The sequence below is a fragment of the Mesoplodon densirostris genome, chromosome 17 (assembly GCF_025265405.1).
Source record: "Mesoplodon densirostris isolate mMesDen1 chromosome 17, mMesDen1 primary haplotype, whole genome shotgun sequence".
NCBI classification, from domain to species: Eukaryota; Metazoa; Chordata; class Mammalia; order Artiodactyla; family Ziphiidae; genus Mesoplodon; species Mesoplodon densirostris.
In genome coordinates, this window is record NC_082677.1 from 69600693 (window position 1) to 69621417 (window position 20725).

Sequence of the window (20725 nt, forward strand, 5' to 3'; positions counted from 1 at the left end):
ATTATTTTTGGCTGTGTTGAGTCTTCGTTGCTGCACGTGGGCTTTCTCTAGTTGTGGTGAGCGGGGGCTACTCTTCATTGCGGTGCGCGGGCTTCTCATTGCGGTGGCTTCTCTTGTGGAGCACGGGCTCTAGGCGCGCAGGCTTAAGTAGTTGTGGCTCATGGGCTCAGTAGTTGTGACTTGCGGGCTCTAGAGCACAGGCTCGGTAGTTGTGGCCCATGGGCCTAGCTGCTCCGCGGCATGTGGGATCTTCCCGGACCAGGGCTTGAACCTGTGTCCCCTGCATTAGCAGGCGGATTCTTAAGCCCTGCGCCACCAGGGAAGCCCTGTCCGTTTATTTTCAACCCGTGTCTTTTTATATTTAAAGTTTGTCTCTTTAAGATAGCTGTCAAGTACATTCAGTGAATTGTTTATTTCAGATATTGTTTACTTTAGTTCTAGAATTTACATTTAAAAAATAGTTTCTTGGGTTTGCTATCTTTTCATTCATTGCTAGAGCACCTTGTCCATCTCATCGAGTGTAGTTATAATACTCACTTTAAAATCTTAACCTGCTGGTCATCTCAGAGTTGGTCTTATCTTTTTTCTTGAGAATGTGTCACATATTTCAGTTTTCTCACGTGTTCAGTACTTTTGGATTGTATTCATGATGGTGGAAATGTTATGGTGATTTTGGATTCTGATATAGTCCCCCAAAGAGTGTTTTATTTGTTTGTTTGTTTTTAAAATTTTAGCAGTAGTTAATTTGGTTGGACTAAAGCTGCAAATTCTGTCCTCTGAGGCCATCTCAAATGTCAGTTCAGTTCTTTTAGCCTTAGCTGTACTGTTTGGGCTCTGCTCTGTGCATGCACAGTTCAAGGGTCAGCCTAAGATTTGGGTCAGATTTGGCTTCTTCCCTTCTCTGGCCCTCTTATTTCTGGGATCCCCCCAACCTCACGTTCTAATGACGGTAATTGCCTGGAACTCTGTCCTGTGGTTATTTAAGTCAAAAAGATGGTGAGTATTCTATTTTTATTTGCTATCCTGGTACCTTTCTCTAAAAGCCAGTCTGGTGGATATGTGTGTGTGTGTGTGTGTGTGTGTGTGTGTGTGTGTGTGTATTTTTGGTTTGGGTGCTAAATGGGTATGTTGTGAGCAGGGTGAGGGATGGAAGAAGGAATATGGCAATAACAAGGGGCAGTGGATAATGGTTACTGGAGTTGACGTGATGGGGAGATAGAAATGTTCAGACATTGCTCTTTTATGCTCCCCTCTCAAATGTGGCTTCCACTTTGACAGAGCTTCCTTCCTCAGATTGACTGGAATTTTGCCTGTGGGACCAGCTCTCTGTTTGGCAGTGTGGGGATGTCATGAAGGATGTTCATATAGACCATATATACTTTTTTTTTTATCCCAGGGTTCATGGGAGTAAGCTAGAAGAGAACAGAGGGTAGGCTCAGGTGAGTCTTTGAGGACTGTAGGTGGGTACAGATGACCCTATGAGCTGCTGAGGTCACAGGTTACCTTGCTTCATTAGCCACTAAAAATCGAAGTGGCTGGAAAACTCCTTAGGGAATTAAGTCATTATAGAACAGTGAAGACATTTCAAGAAATGGTGGAAAGTAGATTTTCCATCTCTCACTCACTAAGATTTATTTTATTAGTGAAAGAAATTTGTCAGAATGAGATTTTGCTCATGTTTGCCAGGGGTTGTTCAGCTCTGGGAGAAACTTTGTGTTTCTGTGAAGACTTAGGAAGAATAACTAAAGGGAAGGGGGAAAAAATCCTTGTTTCTTGATTTTTCTAGTGTTCAATATTACGCCATTTTACAAAAATTAGAGAAATCCCCTGTGTAACAACAGTTTCTGAGGTCCAGCTGGGTTTTTTTAAATGTATTTTTAAAAGTTGGAGTATAGTTGATTTACTATGTCATGTTAGTTTCAGACGTACAACACAGTGATTCAGTTATACATATGTGTGTGTATATATATATATATTTTTTCAGATTCTTTTCCCTTAATAGGTTATTACAAAATATTAAATATAGTTCCATGTGCTATGCAGTAGGTCCTTGTTGGTTCCAGCTGGTTTTGGGCGCTAAATTGTTTCATTGTAGAATGAATAAAATGGATCCTTTTCCATGTTTGTTTTCTAGGCATATATCTATATAATCTATGTTTTATAATTTATGACTAACTCATAAAAATGAAATATTAGCTTTTATTTAATTTTTGTAACAGATTTATTTTGTTTAAAATATGATATGTGTGAGAAATTTTAAAGTGCACGTAGCTATCTGAAATGTTAATGGGGTTTTAGTGAAATGAGGCTTGGATGTTATTTAATAATATTTTAATTTATATAATTTTTTGAGTGGGTGATCCATTAGATGGAAATAAAAAAGTATAAAAATTAAAAAGTGTAAAGTCTCACTTTCACTTTTGCCTCTCCTTTTGTGGGGCTCCCAATTTCCCCTCCCCCTGTGTCTTTTGGAGAATGTGTGTGTGTGTGCACGTGCCCACACATGTGTACATACTTGCACACGGAAAGGAGACTTTGTTTTCCATTCTGGCTCCTGGTGCTAAAGTTGCATTTTAATAATGTACTTATGTGCATCATTCTTTTTTTTTCTCAGTACGCGGGCCTCTCACTGTTGTGGCCTCTCCCGTTGCGGAGCACAGGCTCCGGACGCGCAGGCTCAGCGGCCATGACTCATGGGCCCAGCCGCTCCGCGGCATGTGGGATCCTCCCGGACCAGGGCACGAACCTGTGTCCCCTGCATTGGCAGGCGGACTCTCAACCACTGCGCCACCAGGGAAGCCCATCATTCTTAATCATTCTTAATGATTAATTCATTTTGTGGTCTCTGTAAGCCTGGAACTATTTTTAAATATCACATCATCAGATTACTGGATCTACTGCTTTTACTTTCTCAACAGAGTTACATTAATGTGGCTTTATTGTTTTATAGAAAGGTTTCATTTTCTGGAAAGTGGTCTAGTTAAATATTTTACTGTTGGTAATTTTATTTTCTAGATGTGGCAAAACATTTTGTGATTGATTATTTTACTAGCTAAGTAACTAGCTCAGGAATTGGAATATAAGAACCTGATAGGAAATAACATTCATGGTTGTTTAAATGTGTTTTTATTCTCTCTCTCTCTCTTTAAGGCAGGGGCATGTTCTTGAAGATACATGTATTTCTTCAATATGTTTGCAAATAGCATTTTCAGACCTAGTTACTTTTATATTTTGTTACGTAATTAATTGTATTGCCTTGGCATCTTACTTCATTTGACTTCATTTTATACTCTTGTATTGTAGGCAATGGAAAGAAGCAAATTTCCAAGAAAAAAACTTCAGACAAGAAAGGAAGAAGGCATCAAAGGGAGTGGCCTCAGTATTCTCTTCTTGAAGATATTAAGCAGCGGAAAGTATTAGACCTCAGACGATGGTAATCTCTAAAAATTGACCTTTTTCTTACCTAACCACAGTACCATTGTCATACCTAATGAAGCTAACAATATTTCCTTAGCATCTCATTTCCAGGCTAAATTCAGATTTCCCAGATTTTTCCAAAAGTGTCTTCACACTTGGTTGTTCAGAGTGGGACCCGCCGTGAACCACATATTGTGTTTGCTTGTTGTGGCCCGTAAATCTCTTCTGAACTAGAACATTCCTCATCTGATTCTTCCCCAATTTGTGTGATTCCTTTCCTGCTGGTGGTCTAAATTACTCATATAACCTCAGTCCTTACAAATCGGAAGTTAGATATAAAGACTTGATTAGATTCTGGTTGAACATTTTGGGCAAGAATACTGCCTAGGTGACCCTGTGGCCTTCATCCTTATATCCCATCAGAAGGTACATGCTGTCTGGTCATCTGATATTCGAGATCCTACTGGATTAACGAGGTGGTAACAGCCTTAGCCCACATTGTCAAGTTCCCTTTTTTCTTCTGGAACCATCAAGTAATCAATGGGGTGACCATGGCATTGGGTTAACCTCTATGTAACCATCAACTTTTCACCTCGTGGTTTCAGCCAGACCCATTGATGACCCCTGCCTGAATCCTATTATAAAATGGTGCAATTTCAAAATTCTATCATTTCTTCTGCCTTTACTAACTGGCATTCTTTTAATAAGAAGATCTTTCACTTACCAACCGGGGCTATTTGGTGACCTTTACATACAGTTCCTATTCTAAAGAAAAAGATGTTTAATTTGTGATAGCTTTTAAATATTACTGATCTATAATTTGAGGTTTTAAAAATTCTTTTGTGTGAGGCTTTAGAAATATTAGATTTTTTCACTTATTTAATAAATATTGGACCATTTACTGTGGGCTGAGAATACAGAGATGTGAACTAAATGGGTGTTTGTTCTCCAATCTAGTTGAGAACAGTGGAAAATGTTAAATATCTCAGGAAATTTGTCAGATGATGGGTGGGAATAAACAACCAACATGAGAGGTGGTAATGATCACTGAAAGGCTTCACTGAGGAGATGGGTCTTAAGAGAGGAAATCTGAGGGAATGGAGGGTCTAAAGGTCTTTGAACGGATAGTGGGAAAGTGTCTGGCAGGTTGGTAATGAAAGAGTAGATCAGCCTGTCTGGAGCGAGGCTCAGAGAAGCTAAGAAACTTACTCAACGTCACATAGCAAATATGCAGATGTGGTATTGAAACTGAAGAGAGTTGGACTCCAAAGTCCATGTTCTTTCTTTTTTTTTTTAAAAATTAATTAATTAATTTTTGGCTGCGTTGGGTCTTCATTGCTGCACGCAGGCTTTCTCTAATTGTGCTGAGTGGGGGCTACTCTTTGTTGCAGTGCGCGGGCTTCTCATTGCGGTGGCTTCTCTTGTTGCAGAGCACGAGCTCTAGGCACGCGGGCTTCAGTAGTTGTGGTGCATGGGCTCAGTAGTTGTGGCTCATGGGCTCTAGAGTGCAGGCTCAGTAGTTGTGGGCACAGGCTTAGTTACTCTGTGGCATGTGGGATCTTCCCGGAGCAGGGCTTGAACCCATGTCCCCTGCATTGGCGGGCAGATTCTTAACCACTGTGCCACCAGGGAAGTCCCCATGTTCTTTCTTTATAACACACTTCATGATCTAGTTCTTGGATATCAGGCTAAGGATTTAGATTTTTTTTTCTGGAGATAAGCTATTGATGATTTCTTAACAAAAGGATATTTTACAAAGATAAGTTGGTAGTATCAATAGTTAGTATGTAGAGTGTATTGGAGAAGAGACACAAATCAAAAACATTAATTTCAGTTTTTTTGGAGCAAGGCTTTGTGCATTTTGCTCTGAATCCCTTAGACTTAAGATTTGTTATAACCACATATATGAGTAATTATATTTAATAGTATAATATGTGAGGACATAAAGACTTGGATGAGGAAGGACAGATAGGAGAAATAACCGAGGAGGAAAAATTACCAGGATGACAAGCTTATTTCCCAGAGTATATTACAAGATTAGAGATGGAATGGAAAGACCCACAGAAGACAGTAGAATGTCAGTAAAAGTTTTAAGCTGGTCATGAACAAGACCAGTAAACAAGTTTGGATTGATGAAAAAATGTGAAAAATCTTAAAAGTGCCTAGGGTTGATCCCAAGGATTTGTGAAGAAGTGTTTAAGATGGAAGAGGGACATTGAAATATGACAGAGTAAGGTCTTTTTACTCCACTCCTTCCCTCAAACCCATGAAAACAATAACAGCAAAATGAAAAATGTGGAAACCTCTATCTTCCCTGAAGCAAAGAAATAGCATCATCCCCTAACCATAGGCTGTAATACATTTTTCAAATCCTGTGCATTCTGGAGTAACAGAAAGGAGACGCCAAGAACTCACAGATTACTGCTGGCCTCAAACAATGCAGGTTTCTTTAAAGTTCATGGGTGACTCCAAACTGTTTGGTGACTCTTTGGTTAGATCTAAGGGTATGAGCCATTGAGTCAGTGGGGAAGAATCTGAGTTCTTTGTGAAGATCCAGATTAGCACTACAGAAATGCAGAGAAGGTTGCAGAAGGAAACATTGTGCTGATTGCCACCAAGATTCCAGCTTATCCCCTAGATACCAGCAGAGGACACTGCCTCTAGTGAATTACAGGGAAGGTGGTGATTGCAGGAGGGCAACACAGGCCACACACTTCCTGATTTCAAAACATATTACAAAGCTACAGTAACTAAGACAGTGTGGTACTGGCATAAAGACAGGCATATAAACCAGTGAAACAGAATAGAGCTCAGAAATGCACATTCATGTAAACAGGCAAATAATCTTCTGCAAGGGTGCTCAGACCACAGGATGAGAAAGGGACAGTCTCTTTAGAAAATGGTGCTGGGAAAAGTGGATACCCACATGTGAAAGAATGAGGGATACCTTAAAAGACCTCTTAAGAGGTCTTTTAAGACCTTTTCTTCACATCATACACAAAAAATAACTCAAAATTGATTAAAGACATAAATGTAGGACCTAAAACTATAAAACTCCTAGAAGAAAACATAGGGGAAAAGCTTCATGGCATTGGATTTGGCAGTGATTTCTGGGGTATGATACCAAAAGCACAGGTAACAAAAGAAAAAATAAACCAGTGGGACTACATCAAACTTAAACAGTTCTGTGCGTCAAAGGAAATAATCAACAAAGTGAAAAGGCAACCTACAAGGTGGGAGAAAACATTTGCAGATCACATATCTGATAAGGGGTTAATATCCAGACTGTATAAAGAACTACAACTGAAGTTGCAAATAATCATATGTGTAGCTCAACTAGGAGTTTACATCGAAATTTTAATAGTTGGTGTCTAAATTTATATATCTTTAATTTTTTTCCATTGGCTTGGGTAACATCCACTTTAACTAATAGGTAGTCATACTTAGCCATCATTCTTAAAATACATGATTTATTGTCATTATGCATTTATAATGTGTTGAGTAAATATGAAAATACTTTAAATGAATAAAGATTTTACATTGGTGGTTTAAATGATCAAAGTTTTCATTATGTAACACACTCAGTTGCCATGAGTGTTCTATTTCTGTATGCATATTTTGTATTCATTCAAGTGAAAACAGTCTTTTATTTTCTCAGGTACTGCATAAGCCGACCACAGTATAAGACTTCTTGTGGTATCTCCTCATTAATTTCTTGTTGGAATTTCTTATATAGCACAATGGGAGCTGGAAAGTAAGTATGTTAATTTAGTGGTATCCCTCAACTCCAAATTCAAAAGTTATTTGGTGTTGCTTTTTCTATAGTGGAAGATTCTTAAGAACAGATTTTTCATAAATTGGGGAAAAACTGCCGTATTTTGTTTTAAGCCTTTTAGCTAAAAATATGTGCATACATTATTTATGATAAAATAAAAATGAAAAATACTACTAAAGTTGTTTGCAAATCAGACAGACACAGTAACATTGAGACAGATTATATTTGCATATGATTGGAACTGTGAAATGAAAGGCAATATTTCTTTTGTAGTCTTCCAGCTATCACCCAAGAAGAAGCTTTACATATTTTGGGTTTTCAACCCCCGTTTGAGGATATTAGGTTCGGCCCTTTCACTGGAAATACGACACTTATGAGGTATGAAGCCCTCACTTAGAAGCAATACCTTATTTCTAGTTCTGCAAAATAATAATGCTATAGATGTGCATTGAGATAGTAAACCATGCATCCAGCTATTTGGGCCCAACCTCTGGTAGATATGCCAGACTTGGGCTCTGCCTGAATTTCTCTGGAATTGGAATAGTGCCTTCTTTGTTACGGAACTGTTGCTATGAGCGAGTCTTCTTGTTATTTTCAGATGGTTTAGACAAATTAACGACCACTTCCATGTAAAAGGATGCTCGTATGTTCTATATAAGCCTCATGGGAAGAATAAAACAGCTGGAGAAACTGGTAAGTAAACATATAGAAGATTTACACACACACACACACACACACACACGTGCTTTAGGATCCATCTTGAAGATTGGTTTTGATTCATGGCACATGATGTTAATCCTAAATACAGTCTATCACTCTTTATCCAAGGGGAAATCATAATAGATAATAGTAATATGTAGGGCACTTTTCAACATACAGTTTAATATTTTAACTCTTTTCATCTTTGCATGAAGAACTTTTAAAGCTTCAAGGCATGTCATAAACACTACTTTGACACATTGTATTGTTTGGGTCCATGGTGTTTGTGTGTGTGTGTGTGTGTGTGTGTGCGCGCGCGTGCGCGCATGTGCTTACTTGCCTGCTACTAAAACCCTTTCAGGAAGCGGCATGGAATTTGCAGCTCCTCTTCCTAAAAGGGAATGCAAGGATTTTAGAATATTTGATGTCAGACCTGCATAATAACATATAACAACAGGACAATGGACTATGAAAGGGACAAAGGTCTATTTTATTTATTTATTTTTTTTTGCGGTACGCGGGCCTCTAACTGTTGTGGCCTCTCCCTTTGTGGACCACAGGCTCCGGACGCGCAGGCCCAGCGGCCATGGCTCACGGACCCAGCCGCTCCGCGGCATGTGGGATCCTCCTGGACCGGGGCACGAACCCGTGTCCCCTGCATCGGCAGGCGGACTCCCAACCACTGCGCCACCAGGGAAATCCCCAAAGGTCTATTTTAGAAGGGTCTTGATTATAACAGAGAGTTTTGGAGTCGATCCTAAGGATTGTTTTAGCTATGCGCTAGTTAAATAATTTGCATTGTTTGACAATTTCCATTTTTAAAATTTCACAGTCATCTTTTTTTTTTTTTTTTTTTTTTCGGTACGCGGGCCTCTCACTGTTGTGGCCTCCCCCGTTGCGGAGTACAGGCTCCGGACGCGCAGGCCCAGCGGCCATGGCTCACGGGCCCAGCCGCTCCGCGGCATATGGGATCCTCCCAGACCGGGGCACGAACCCGTATCCCCTGCACCGGCAGGCGGACTCTCAACCACTGCGCCACCAGGGAGGCCCCACAGTCATCTTTTGACTTTACAGTCAGAAACCTGCAATACAGTGTTAAGGAAAATTTTAAAGAAAATTTTATTCTGATACTTGAAAATTTTATTCTGACACTTGTTAAAAGGGTAAGGAAGACTTTACTGAAGACTGTTGTAATGCAGAACTGGGATATGGGAGAGAGATCTGGCTCAACCCTGAATACAACAAAGACAGCTGGGAATTTGTAGCAAACTCCCAAAGTGAGTGGTTCCGTGGATGGAAAGTTATTAAGAGGAGACATCAAGGTGGGGCTGTGGGGAATCTTGCTAAATTGGTCTAACAGGATTCTTATAACAGGCAGGCCAAGGGTGAAGGGTGAGGACCTTGATCAGGTATTCAGGGTAGGGGGATTCTCTCTAAACTGATTTCAGCAGGAATTTTGCTAAAACTGGATTCAGCAAGGATGGACACAGAAGCCCAAGATCCAAGCCTAGTGAGGAGAGGGCTCAGAGATGCCTAACTGCAGTGTGGTCAAGCAGGGAGTCTGTCAGCAGAGAGGGTACATGGTTTATCAAAACCAAGGAGTGAACAAAGAATAGGGTATATTTCTGTTGACCTTTAGCGGGTCTGTCAAGTTGGTTGTGAGTCAGGCAAACTTGGAGTTCATATCTTGGTTTCTGCACATACTGGTTTTGTGACCTTGAACAAGGCACTTAAACACTCACTTACTGAGCCACCCCATGGGGTCACTGTGAAGATAAAAGGAGACATATTTGTAATACACTTGACACCTTGCTTGACACAGAGTAAGGACTCAATAAATGTTAGCTTTTATTCTTCCTAACTGAACTCTGTGCATTTGCAGGGGGGCCTGTCTTCGTGGGAAGGGCAGCTTTATATGGTGTGTAATTTTTTTGGTTTGTTTCCAGTGAGGCTGTCAACACAATCTCTCTCAGTAATTGATCAGGCAACTAGAAACTAAGAAAGAATATACTTTGCAACATACCTCAGGGTTTTTCCTTCGAGTAATAGGATAAACAAGCTCTTCTCTCCCTCCCCCCTCTTTTTTGGGAGGGGAAAGGAATGGTTGCTGTAATTTCTTTAAATAAATTTCAATACTACATTTTCCCAGTTCGATTCCTGTGTTCATTGTCCCCATTACAACCCTTCACTCCTCGCTGTCTCTTTGTCTATGTGTGTTTCCTGAAGGGTATTTGATCTGCTTCCCCCTTGGAATATTCTTGTCTTCCGCTTCAAGAATCAGTGGTCCCTTGCACTGCCTTATCTCTGATGCTCGGATTTCTCTTAATTCCTGTAGTTCTGATTGTTTGCATCTGTTGTTTAGCATTTGGAGTGTGCAGCCGTATATTACATTGCATCTTTTTAACGTGTCTGCCCATCTCCTTGACTATAGGGAGTGCCCTTAATAGCCCTTTGATGCATGTAGCAATAGCCCTGACCTTGCATGTGTGACCCTGGGACTTCTGATTGTGTTCAGAGTTGGGAGAGCATTACCTGTGTCAAGCAGAAGTCTTTTCTGTTCCCTCTCATTGTAGAAGAAAGAGTTGCAGAGATAGGCTTTTCTCATTTGTCTCTGGGATATTCAGTAGAGAAAACCATTGCTAGTTGTTAGTGTGCATTTAAAAAAATACTTTGTATATTTTGTTGTTGTTGTTTAGATTATTTTTAAGGAATATCAGGCCTGTTTCCCACAACAGGCTTTAGGTTTTCCTGGGGACTACGCTTCTTTCGTAACTCCCTATTTGCTGATTGACATGCTTATTTCCAGTGGGCCTTCAGGAAATGTAAACTGAGCTCACTCATGGAATAAAGACAAAATTAACAGATTTGACTATGAATATGAGTTGAAGTATTTTTTTAGAGATATAATTACTCGTAATAAAAATTTGTGCCAGAAGTTGCCAATGTTAGCTTCAAACTATTGGTTCACTTATTATTCGCTTCCTATTATTGTATTATTATTATTTTATTAATATTATTATTTGAGTAACTTCAAACTGTTGGTTCACTTAGCTACCAAGGATGTCTAGATTCATTTGTTTTTAATACCTAGCTTGAAAATTACACTAATATCCATGTATTTCATTTTTATTCTTCTGGTAGATATTGTAAATTCTTATATTTGCTTAGCCAAGAATATCTACCTCTTCCCTATCCTGACATAACTCATGTATACCCTCACCCTGGCCATTGCTACCAGTTAACTACAGTGTCTTAATGCATCTTGGATGGGCTGTGCATTCATATTCTGTTTTCCTCGTCCTCTGGTTTTCTCCAGTTCATATTAGACACAAGGCTGGATAAAGTTTTTCGATGTGCAGTGCTAATATATTCCTTTTCACTTTGGGAGCTCTCTAGTGCTTGCTTAAAGGGTAAACTCCTTAGCATCATTCCAGGCAAGAACAGATTGGTCTTTCCCTGCTGTCCTCCACATATCAGTTGGATTTAAAAGATGTCAAGGGAGTAGGAGCCTTGCAGGATGATACTATGTTGCTGGGTTACAGAATCTGGTCCTTGTCTTTGAGGGTATAAAAATACATCCTAATAAGTTCTTTTAGAGTTCTCTGGAGTTCTTCTATAGATGATAAGGCTTTACAAAACTGACTTGTACTAAACAAGCTCAAAAAATGTTAGAATGTTAATAAATTAACTGAGAGCGAGAAATACACTATCAAAAGCACCAGGATTCTCTCGGCTGCTCAGGACATATACTGTTCTTCACAGTACAGCAGACTGGCTAATTCTAGTTTGTTCTGCTTTCTCTACACCATGCACATCATGGCTCTGTGTTTGGTAGTGGTTGCTTTGTCTCTGAAGTTTCAGATTTTTCTATATACTCTGGTCTAGACTCAACGTCGTTCTGAATTTAGTTTCCATCTGTAACACATTTATATGTCTTCTCCTAAATAGAATCACTTTCTTGGATGACTAGCTTAATGTATTTAATATTGTCTTTACTGTCTTTTATTTCAGAGGGTGATCTTTTTCTGACCTTATCCTGAAATTCTGGGGGTGCCCTACTGTAGGCCTCTCCACACTAACTATCATGCCCTACATTCTGAACTGGGCTACACGCTGTTCCCTGATTCCATCCCTCCCCTGCAGTGGTTTTGTTTTCTCCTCATGCTCTTTCCTCTGTCTGGATTGTTGAAATGCTGCCACCTGATTATGTTCTGTCTTGGATGCCACCCCCTTCTTGGTTTCTCAAACCTGGTGTGCTCTTTCTCCTTTGATTTACACCCTTTTTTTGTGGCACTGTCCTTTTCCACCCTATATCAAAGTTACTTGTTTTACAAGGGCAGCTTGAGGTACTGTGCGTTCCTTATCTTTTGTTTCCCTGTGGTTGCTGTTGTAGTTAGTAGATGCTCATAATTTACTTCCTGAGTTGAGTTAAACAAAAATTTCCTCTTAATCTTAGACCAGTGACTCTCAAAATGTGGCCCCTGGATGAATATCAGCATCACCTGGTAGCTTGTTAGACACGCAAATTCTTGGTCCCCACCCCAGACCTACTGCGTCAGTTACCGAGGGGGTAGGTACCAGCAGTCTATTATTTAACAAGCCCTTTGTGCTCTAGTTTGAGAACTACTGCTGTAGTCTTTCTAAAGAGATGCTATTCAGCTTCTTTATAAAGAGTGTGGTCTTCCACTGATAGGGAATTCAGATAGGAATTTCCTTCCATTGATAAGAAATTCAGTGCGCAAATTTCAATCTGTGCTCAGTTGAGTTTGCCTCGGGCTGGTGGGGGGCAAGGGGTGGGCACCTAGATTCCCTATACCTCCTCTTTGGCCACAGCAACTCTGCTTTGATCCCTGTTATGGACTGGGCTGGCATGTAAACTTCCCTTGCAGAAGGGATTCCATGTCAAAATATGTTTGAAAATTATTGATCTAAATTAGAGGTCTGCAAACAACAGCTCATGAGCCAGCAGCCCATTTTGTGAATAAAGTTTTATTGACACAGAGACATATCCATTTGCTTACACATGGCCTTTGGCTGCTTTTGTCTGTGGCTGCTTTCAGCTACAGTGGCAGAGTTGAGTAGTATGCATAGTGCCCTTGATCCACAAACCTCCAACATTTACTAACTGGCCCTTTAGGAAAAAGTTCGCTGATTCCTAATCTAAATCCATCAGCATGTTGGCATGTACCTTGAAGTAAGAAGAAGAAACATTCTTGAGGAGCATGATAATTACTCCAAAGAAGAAAAACCACCTCTGTCCTCTAGAAAACTAGGACTTGGTCATAGAGTATTTGTAGCAGATGAAATACTGTGAATATTATTTTTTTTTAATTAATTTATTTATTTTTGCTGTGTTGCATCTTCATTTCTGTGTGAGGGCTTTCTCTAGTTGTGGCAAGCGGGGGCCACTCTTCATCGCGGTGCGCAGGCCTCTCACTATTGCGGCCTCTTGTTGTGGAGCACAGGCTCCAGACGCGCAGGCTCAGTAGCCGTGGCTCACGGGCCCAGTCGCTCCGCGTCATGTGGGATCTTCCCAGACCAGGGCCCGAACCCGCGTCCCCTGCATTAGCAGGCAGATTCTCAACCACTGCGCCACCAGAGAAGCCCCAATACTGTGAATATTAATGAGAGCAAATGTTCTTACCTATCTCGTTTGCCCCTGAATATATTCTAGTATATTTATGTGACTACTATTCATAATCACAGTAATCAGCTGTTTTGTGTTACATTTGACTTAAGGAGGAAAGTGTGAAATACTTAAACATTTCCATTAGGAAGTTACAATAAATTTCTTTCATTAAAACATTTTAGTTATTTCGGATAACTTTTTACTTGGCATTTTCACAATTTTAAAAAGATTTCAAGAGTTCTTTCTAAACCACTTATGTGTATAAACATCTGTAGTATTTACTGAATTTATGAGGAGTCTAAATCTGTCTATTTACATTCGCTTACTATCCTGAAACATCTCTACAATCAAGTTCAACTATGGAAATGAAATACTGACCATCTTCTGAATTTTAGGTCTTACCATTCTTCATTTAGAGCTGCCCTTGGATGTCAGTTTTTAACTCGTCTGGGGAAATCAACCCAAAACAGCAGAAAGACTTATTTATCCTTATGAAATAGAGATTTTAGTAGAACAGATTGCCTTGTATGCAGGTATGCTCTGGCGGTACACCATGAAGTAAAAATCTGTAGGGAAGGCCGAGCTGAAACCTTGGAGAAAGAGTTTAAGACAGAAACATTACTGTCTCCTTGGAACTCACAAATTGTGTGTATCTGCAGAAGTCGGGGCAGGGTCCCGCCTCCTTGGCTCTTCTACAGCCGTTGACCTGCCATTTTTGGTTTTCAGCTATTTCAGTGGCCAGAAAGTCAATTAGAAAAACCATAACTTGCAAGCTTTCATCGACTTCAACCATTTTTAGGACTTCCAGTTTTAATGGGCTATTTGTTCATGAATAATTTAGTGTCTTCCAGGAGATGCAAGTTAATGAAACCTCAGTTAATGGCTTTAAGTATTTAGTGCTGGTGAAAACTCGTTTCTTACGGTAATACTTTTGAAATTACTTCATAAGTAATATATGCAGCCATGGGAAATATACAAGGAGAAGCAGTTACTAAGAGGATGCTGTGGTACTACCAGCCTGTCTCTTAAGATGTTCTTAACACTTGGCTTGTGAAAGTCTTTCCTCTGGTTTGTGTGACTTTTGTAGAAAGGATTGAAGTGTGTGTTAGTGGGGAAAAGTTTTCATTTTTGGAACTTGTTTGGAGTTTATATTTATCCATATACCTCAGTGGTCTTCGAATTGGGATGTCCGCATTATGGCAGCTGCAAGGTGATCATTGTGGTATGGGAAGAATGTATTAGAATGTTTATATTTTAATCTAATTAAAAATTTCTACTTTTTGTGTATCTTTTATAAAGACATATTAGTACAGTAGTATATGTACAAAGCTTATAAACAAACATGCTTATAATGGGCATGCTTACTCAGAAATTTCATGTGACAGATGTGTACAACCAGAGGAGTTGAGACCATTGCTATATACACTAGGTATTATGTTTTACATGGTAATTAAATTTTGTAGACAAGCATGTATGCTATTTGAAGGTTTGGGTAAGCAAGAACTTTCAGTTTTTTAGTTTGCTATTCAGTTTGCCTGAATTTCAGTCTAAAGGGTAAAACTGAAATCCATTAATTATTTTTTAACCTTTCGATAGCTTTTCATTGTTTTTCCCCAGCAACGTCCATGTGTTCCAAGTAATGTCTTTTCTGTCTTTGAGTCCTTAAGTAGTTGTTTGTATAAAGCATAGATGGTGCTTTATGGTCCCTCAGTTGGTTTGTTTTTGTTTTTTGTAGCTTCCGGGGCCTTGTCGAAGTTAACTCACGGATTGAAAGATGAATCGTTAGCTTATATCTACCATTGCCAAAATCATTATTTTTGTCCAATTGGCTTTGAAGCAACCCCTGTTAAAGCTAATAAAGCATTCAGGTAAGCATTTCTGTATTTTATGTGGATACTCCACCAGGAAAATATGTTGTAGAAAGCATTTAAGAAATATTTGGTTGATTAGACATTGGAAGACTTGGTGATTTGCTTTCCTTACATCAACTGAGACTAGTCTTTTAAACATAGTAGCTTAATCTTCTGCAGAATTGTGTTTGGTTAATTGTGCTTTTACATTATCCACTTAGATACTATTGTTAGAGTCATGATAAGAGAAAGCCATTTGAAAAATCACTTTTATGTTTATTATAAAATGGCCGCAAAGGGCTTTACATAGTACGTCTCAGTGATCTCATCCAGGATTCCACAGGGAAAATGTACTGTGGAATCTAGTGTCAAGAAGACTGTCGCAACTGAGTACATTAAAAAGCATTTCCTTTCTTATGGTGAATAACATGAAATTTATCAGGGTTCCCCTTTTGTCCTGGCTACCAGGAAGCCTGCAGCCAATTTTTATTTCTAATATCAGGAACCATATTACCCTAATGGTTATATTTGTTCCTTTGTTGATCCAAAGTTTCTATTTTATTAACTATGTATGTCTACTTCCAGGTAAACTTGTATTGTTTTAGAAGAGACAGCCTGTAAATAAGAGCGGGTGACTGAATGTTAATACTTTTTTTCCTCCTTAGCAAGTTTTCTTATTGATGGGTTGAGATAATGCCAGGGTAGTTGAAAGCAGAGGAAGAAGTGTCCTATTTGAGAATGTTGAAAACAGAAGCCATGAGTACTCTAAGTAGAAGTGTTGATTGATAGGCACAGTTATCCTCACCCAGCTGAGCTCTGGTTTGTTCTATCTGGGTGGGTGGCATTGGTGAATGAGAAGGAGGAACAGGCAGCACTGCTTTCTCAGCGAGGGCTGAAGGTCAGGCTGGGAGGACGTGGCTTGGTCATCTGGGGTAGGATGGGTTCTTTGAGGCTGGAGGCCATGCGGCCTTTGGGTGGTGAAGCTGGATGTTGTATCTTTGTGAACAGGGAGCAAGAGGAAAACCACGGTGTCTCCAGACGCTGAAGTGTTCTATTCATCTCTCTGGCTGTGGGGTTTATTGTGGTTTTTTTCTATAGTTTGATCCTGCAACTTCACCTTACTCCAGACACCTGTCAAATGTAAAACGTGAAGTAGGTACTCCTACTTGGCCCCCTTTAGAGGAGAGCTCTTCACCTCTGCCTGAACCTAAGAACCACCTGAGATGCTTTTACAGCTGCGTAAATACTTCCCTGTGCTCCCACCCTACACCTACTTGAATTAGAGTTTCCAGGGGTGGGGTTAGGGCGTCAGTATGTTTAAAAGTTCTACAGGTGTATTGCTGCTTTAGGGTTTTATTTTTAGGATGCCTTTTGAAAGTTTTTGAATGCAAAGTGAAAGAAGAAGTGTAGCTTAAGGGTACTGGTGGGTAGCATGCTAGGATTTTTTTTTTTCCTCCTAAATGCTGAGAGGTGGTATATTTCAACATTTTTAGCCCTATATTTTGTAAGAGGGGATCTAAACCTAAATTTAATTTATGCTTTCTCTTTAATGGCCTTCAGATATTTGTTCAAGCCTAAACTCCAATATCTATTCTAGTGTTGGTGACTGCTATCTATGCATAAACTTCAGTGTATCTTTTATCGGTGTATAATTGAAGCAATATTTTCAAGGGGGTGAATGACTTTATGAAGGTTACTGTGAATGTATTTTATATTTAGCAGGGGCCCCCTCTCACCACAAGAAGTAGAATATTGGATCTTAATTGGAGAATCAAGTAGAAAACATCCTGCTATTCACTGCAAAAAGTATGTTAACTCCTTCCCTCTCCCCCTTTTTTCAATTTCTGCTAAAAAGCCTGTTGGAATTTTGATTAGAGTAGAATCCATAGAATCCATAGTTTAGTTTGGGGAGAATTACATCTGAACAATATGGAGTCTTCCCATTATGAACATAGACTATATCTGCACCTAATTAGAGCTTTAATTTCTTTCAGCAATGTTTTGTATTTTTAGCATAGAGTTTTATATGTATTTTGTTAAAATTTTCCCTAAGTGTGTATATTTTTGATGCTATTGTAAATTTATTTAATTGAAGTATAGTTGATTTACAATGTTGTGTTAGTTTCGGGTGTACTGCAAAATGATTCAGTTATATATATATATATTTTTTTCAGATTATTTTCCATTATAGGTTATTACAAGATGTTGAATATTGTTCTTGCAAATTGATTTTTAAAACATTTCATTTCCCAATTATTTTCTGTTAGTGTACAAAAATACAATGGATTTTTCTATATAGGCCTTAAATCTTGCATCTTTACCAAATTCACTTATTGGTTTTAGTAATAGTTTTGCAATCCAAAGCAGTTACAAATTGCTTTGGATTTTCTATACAATCAATCATGTTGTTTGTGAGTAAAGACATATTAACTTATAAATCTTTTGAAAATGTACTTGACTCCAATTAAAAAGGAAATATGGAATGTTTCTATGTTACCCTGCAGGATGTCATCTAACAGGCTGATATATAGTTATTTCATATGCAGGGTAACCATTTGTAACCTTGGCAATAGTTGGATAAACAGAATTGTCATAAAAACAAGGATTTAGGAAAGCTTATTGGATGCAACAATCCTGTGATAAGAGAATTATTGCCATGGTGCTTTTGTAGCAAACTGCTCATGTGAAAAGTTCCATTACAATAGTATTTTGAACTTAAAGAAAACTGTGCTTTATCCTTCCTTAACAATAGGTGGGCGGATATTGTTACTGATCTAAACACTCAAAATCCAGAATATCTAGATATCCGCCACTTAGAGAGGGGGCTGCAGTATCGAAAAACAAAGAAGGTAAGAACACCATTGTATTTCAAAGTATTTCTCAGCTGGCCAAAAGGCAGTTATTTTACCCAGCACTCTAAGTTGTAAATAACAGAAACCCAGTTCAGACCATTTTAGACAGAAAAGTGAAAATTACTTTAAGGACACAGGGGTATCTTTAAAAGGAACGGGCAAGAAGTCTAGCCTGGATTCAGTGGGGACTGGTATCACGCAAGAGAATGTTAGCAGGGGCCAGGGAGCTAGTCTGTCTTATTCTCTTGGGAGTTGTGTTGTTCTTAGCTGTCTATTTGTCTATTTACTTCCCAAAGATCGTCTTTCAACTTAGGTCTCCCTTTCAGATGAATGGTCGAGACTAAGACTGGCATGCCTCCAGCCCAGTTCTGTAGTCTTGGCCCAGCTTGGGTCAGGTGTTCACTCCCAGGGCGATTAACTGTGGCCATGGGGCAGAACCATGTGTACCAACAAGGCTGCTGGGGGCGGTTCTCAGGGAATGGTATGTTCTGTGGATTGAGTAGACATCCCATCCACATTATCCTACTATCATATGGAGAATGCATAGGAGGGAGAGGAAGAGGAATGATCTTGGTGTTTGGATTAGTCAGCTTGGGCGGGTACAGCATGTGTGAGTGGTAGACAGGCATATGGGGGGAAGGGGTTTTGCCTTCTGTGGGCATTGTTATATTTTTGTAAAGGCAGCTGGTCAGGAAAGATGCAGGATAATGTGATCTGATTATGTCTCAAAGGATCAGCACTGTTTTGATGCAGGTGAAGGGGGAAAAATAAGGGAATTCATGGGAACCCACATATTAGTATAATTAATTTCCTATCATTTTCTGAACCCAACATTTTTTTTTCTCAGGTTGGAGGAAATTTGCATTGCATCATAGCATTCCAGAGACTTAGCTGGCAAAGATTTGGCCTTTGGAACTTTCCATTTGGAACCATTAGGCAAGAATCACAACCTTCAACCCATGCCCAGGGAATTGCCAAATCTGAGAGTGAGGACAATATCTCCAAGAAGCAGCATGGGCGTCTGGGCCGGTCTTTTAGCGCTAGTTTCCATCAGGACTTCACATGGAAAAAGATGTCAAGTATCCATGAGAGAAGGAACAGTGGTTACCAGGGTTACAGTGATTACGATGGGAATGACTGACCATGCTGCGTACTGACGACTTGTGTTATTCACGCAGCTGGTCTATACAGGACTGCATTAAGGCAGTACAAGGTTTTAAGTCTGTATTAAATAGGAACATATCTTGTGGTACAACACATAACCTTGTAGTTTCTCCAGTAAACAAGCTTGTATATGATTATGATGGGTGATTTCTGATATATAAACAGATAAGCACAGATTTTTTTTTTGTCCTTTTAAAAGTTAAGAGTATGTAAACATTCTGGACAGTTTCACAAAGTCCAATAAAATTACACATAAACAAATCAAACATAATTTCACTCAATAGCATCACAATTTGAAATACTTAAGCATGAAGTGATTTCTTATGACTTGACCCCCAGATATTTGTTGCAGTTTTGTTCCCAAGCTCAAAATGTAAGGTACTAAGTATCTGCCCCCCAAAATTGGGGCTGTTGATTTCTAGTTTTTCTCTAGTGGTTAAAGCTCATTTAAAATGACTTAGTGAGTCTAGAAATTCTTTTACTTGTAGTGGTATCTTGCCTGCCTCATTTTTTTCCTGATCAACTTTCTCAGGATTCTCAATAAAGAGGCAAAAGGGAAAAGACTCAAGATACTGATCTTTTCTATTGATGCAGATGGGTGACTTAGTGCATTGATTCAGGTACTCTTGACTTTCTTGGTATGTTACTGTCAAATACAAGAACTTTAGGTCTTGAAAGACTCATAAGTCTACAATAAACCTTGCTTTAGGGATAGAGTAAAAGAACAAGTGGCATCTGAAGTTTCTATTCCCAAGGTAACCTGTGAGATGAGATCTGATATTTGACTGGTCCCCCAGTATGGAGTCATATGTTGATAACAGAGTTAAGGACGTGTTAGGAATGCCCCATCACTCGGAGGGCAGCTATCCGTATTCCAGACTCTGAGCTCTTTACTTTTTAAAAACATGTAGACAATTAGCTGCTTGAAGTGAGTGTGAAATAGTTCAGAAAGTGTGGATTTCATGTATTTAAGCTCCTCTCCAGTTGCTGTCACTTTTTCTTCTGCTGCCAACCTGTGACTCACAAACAACTAGGATCTCTTGTTCTTTCATTTCAGGGGCTGTTCTGGGACTCAAATCAGTAACTTGATTATTACAAGGTGCTGAATATGTTGGTAGCCACATCGTAATACACCTCAAGGAAAAGGTCCAGATTTTTATTTTTAAAATATTTTCATTTTCTTCTCTTTTGAATTTTATATCCATCTATCCACTCAGACATGCCTAGCCTACAGAAGGGGATATATATTATGAAATGGGCATTTTTCTGAAGAGAATATTTTGCTTGAAATGCAAAGGACTGAAAGATTTGTAGGTTGTTGATTTTGTTACTTCATACT

General features: G+C 39.2%; 1 protein-coding gene across 5 annotated transcripts in view; it reads left to right on the forward strand.

Annotated features, from left to right (window-relative positions):
* Positions 1-20725, forward strand: part of BIVM (basic, immunoglobulin-like variable motif containing) — a 30282-nt gene extending 9557 nt beyond the window's left edge. For 3 of the 5 annotated variants that reach the window (XM_060080260.1, XM_060080259.1, XM_060080258.1), the window contains exons 3-10: positions 3304-3433; positions 7076-7171; positions 7466-7570; positions 7791-7885; positions 15256-15388; positions 17090-17176; positions 18123-18219; positions 19070-20725. In XM_060080260.1, the coding sequence (XP_059936243.1) occupies positions 3304-3433; positions 7076-7171; positions 7466-7570; positions 7791-7885; positions 15256-15388; positions 17090-17176; positions 18123-18219; positions 19070-19363 (1037 nt within the window). In that variant the 3' untranslated portion in view covers positions 19364-20725. The remainder of the gene's footprint in view (positions 1-3303; positions 3434-7075; positions 7172-7465; positions 7571-7790; positions 7886-15255; positions 15389-17089; positions 17177-18122; positions 18220-19069) is intronic. The other 2 variants (XM_060080262.1, XM_060080261.1) reach the window with 2 other exon arrangements.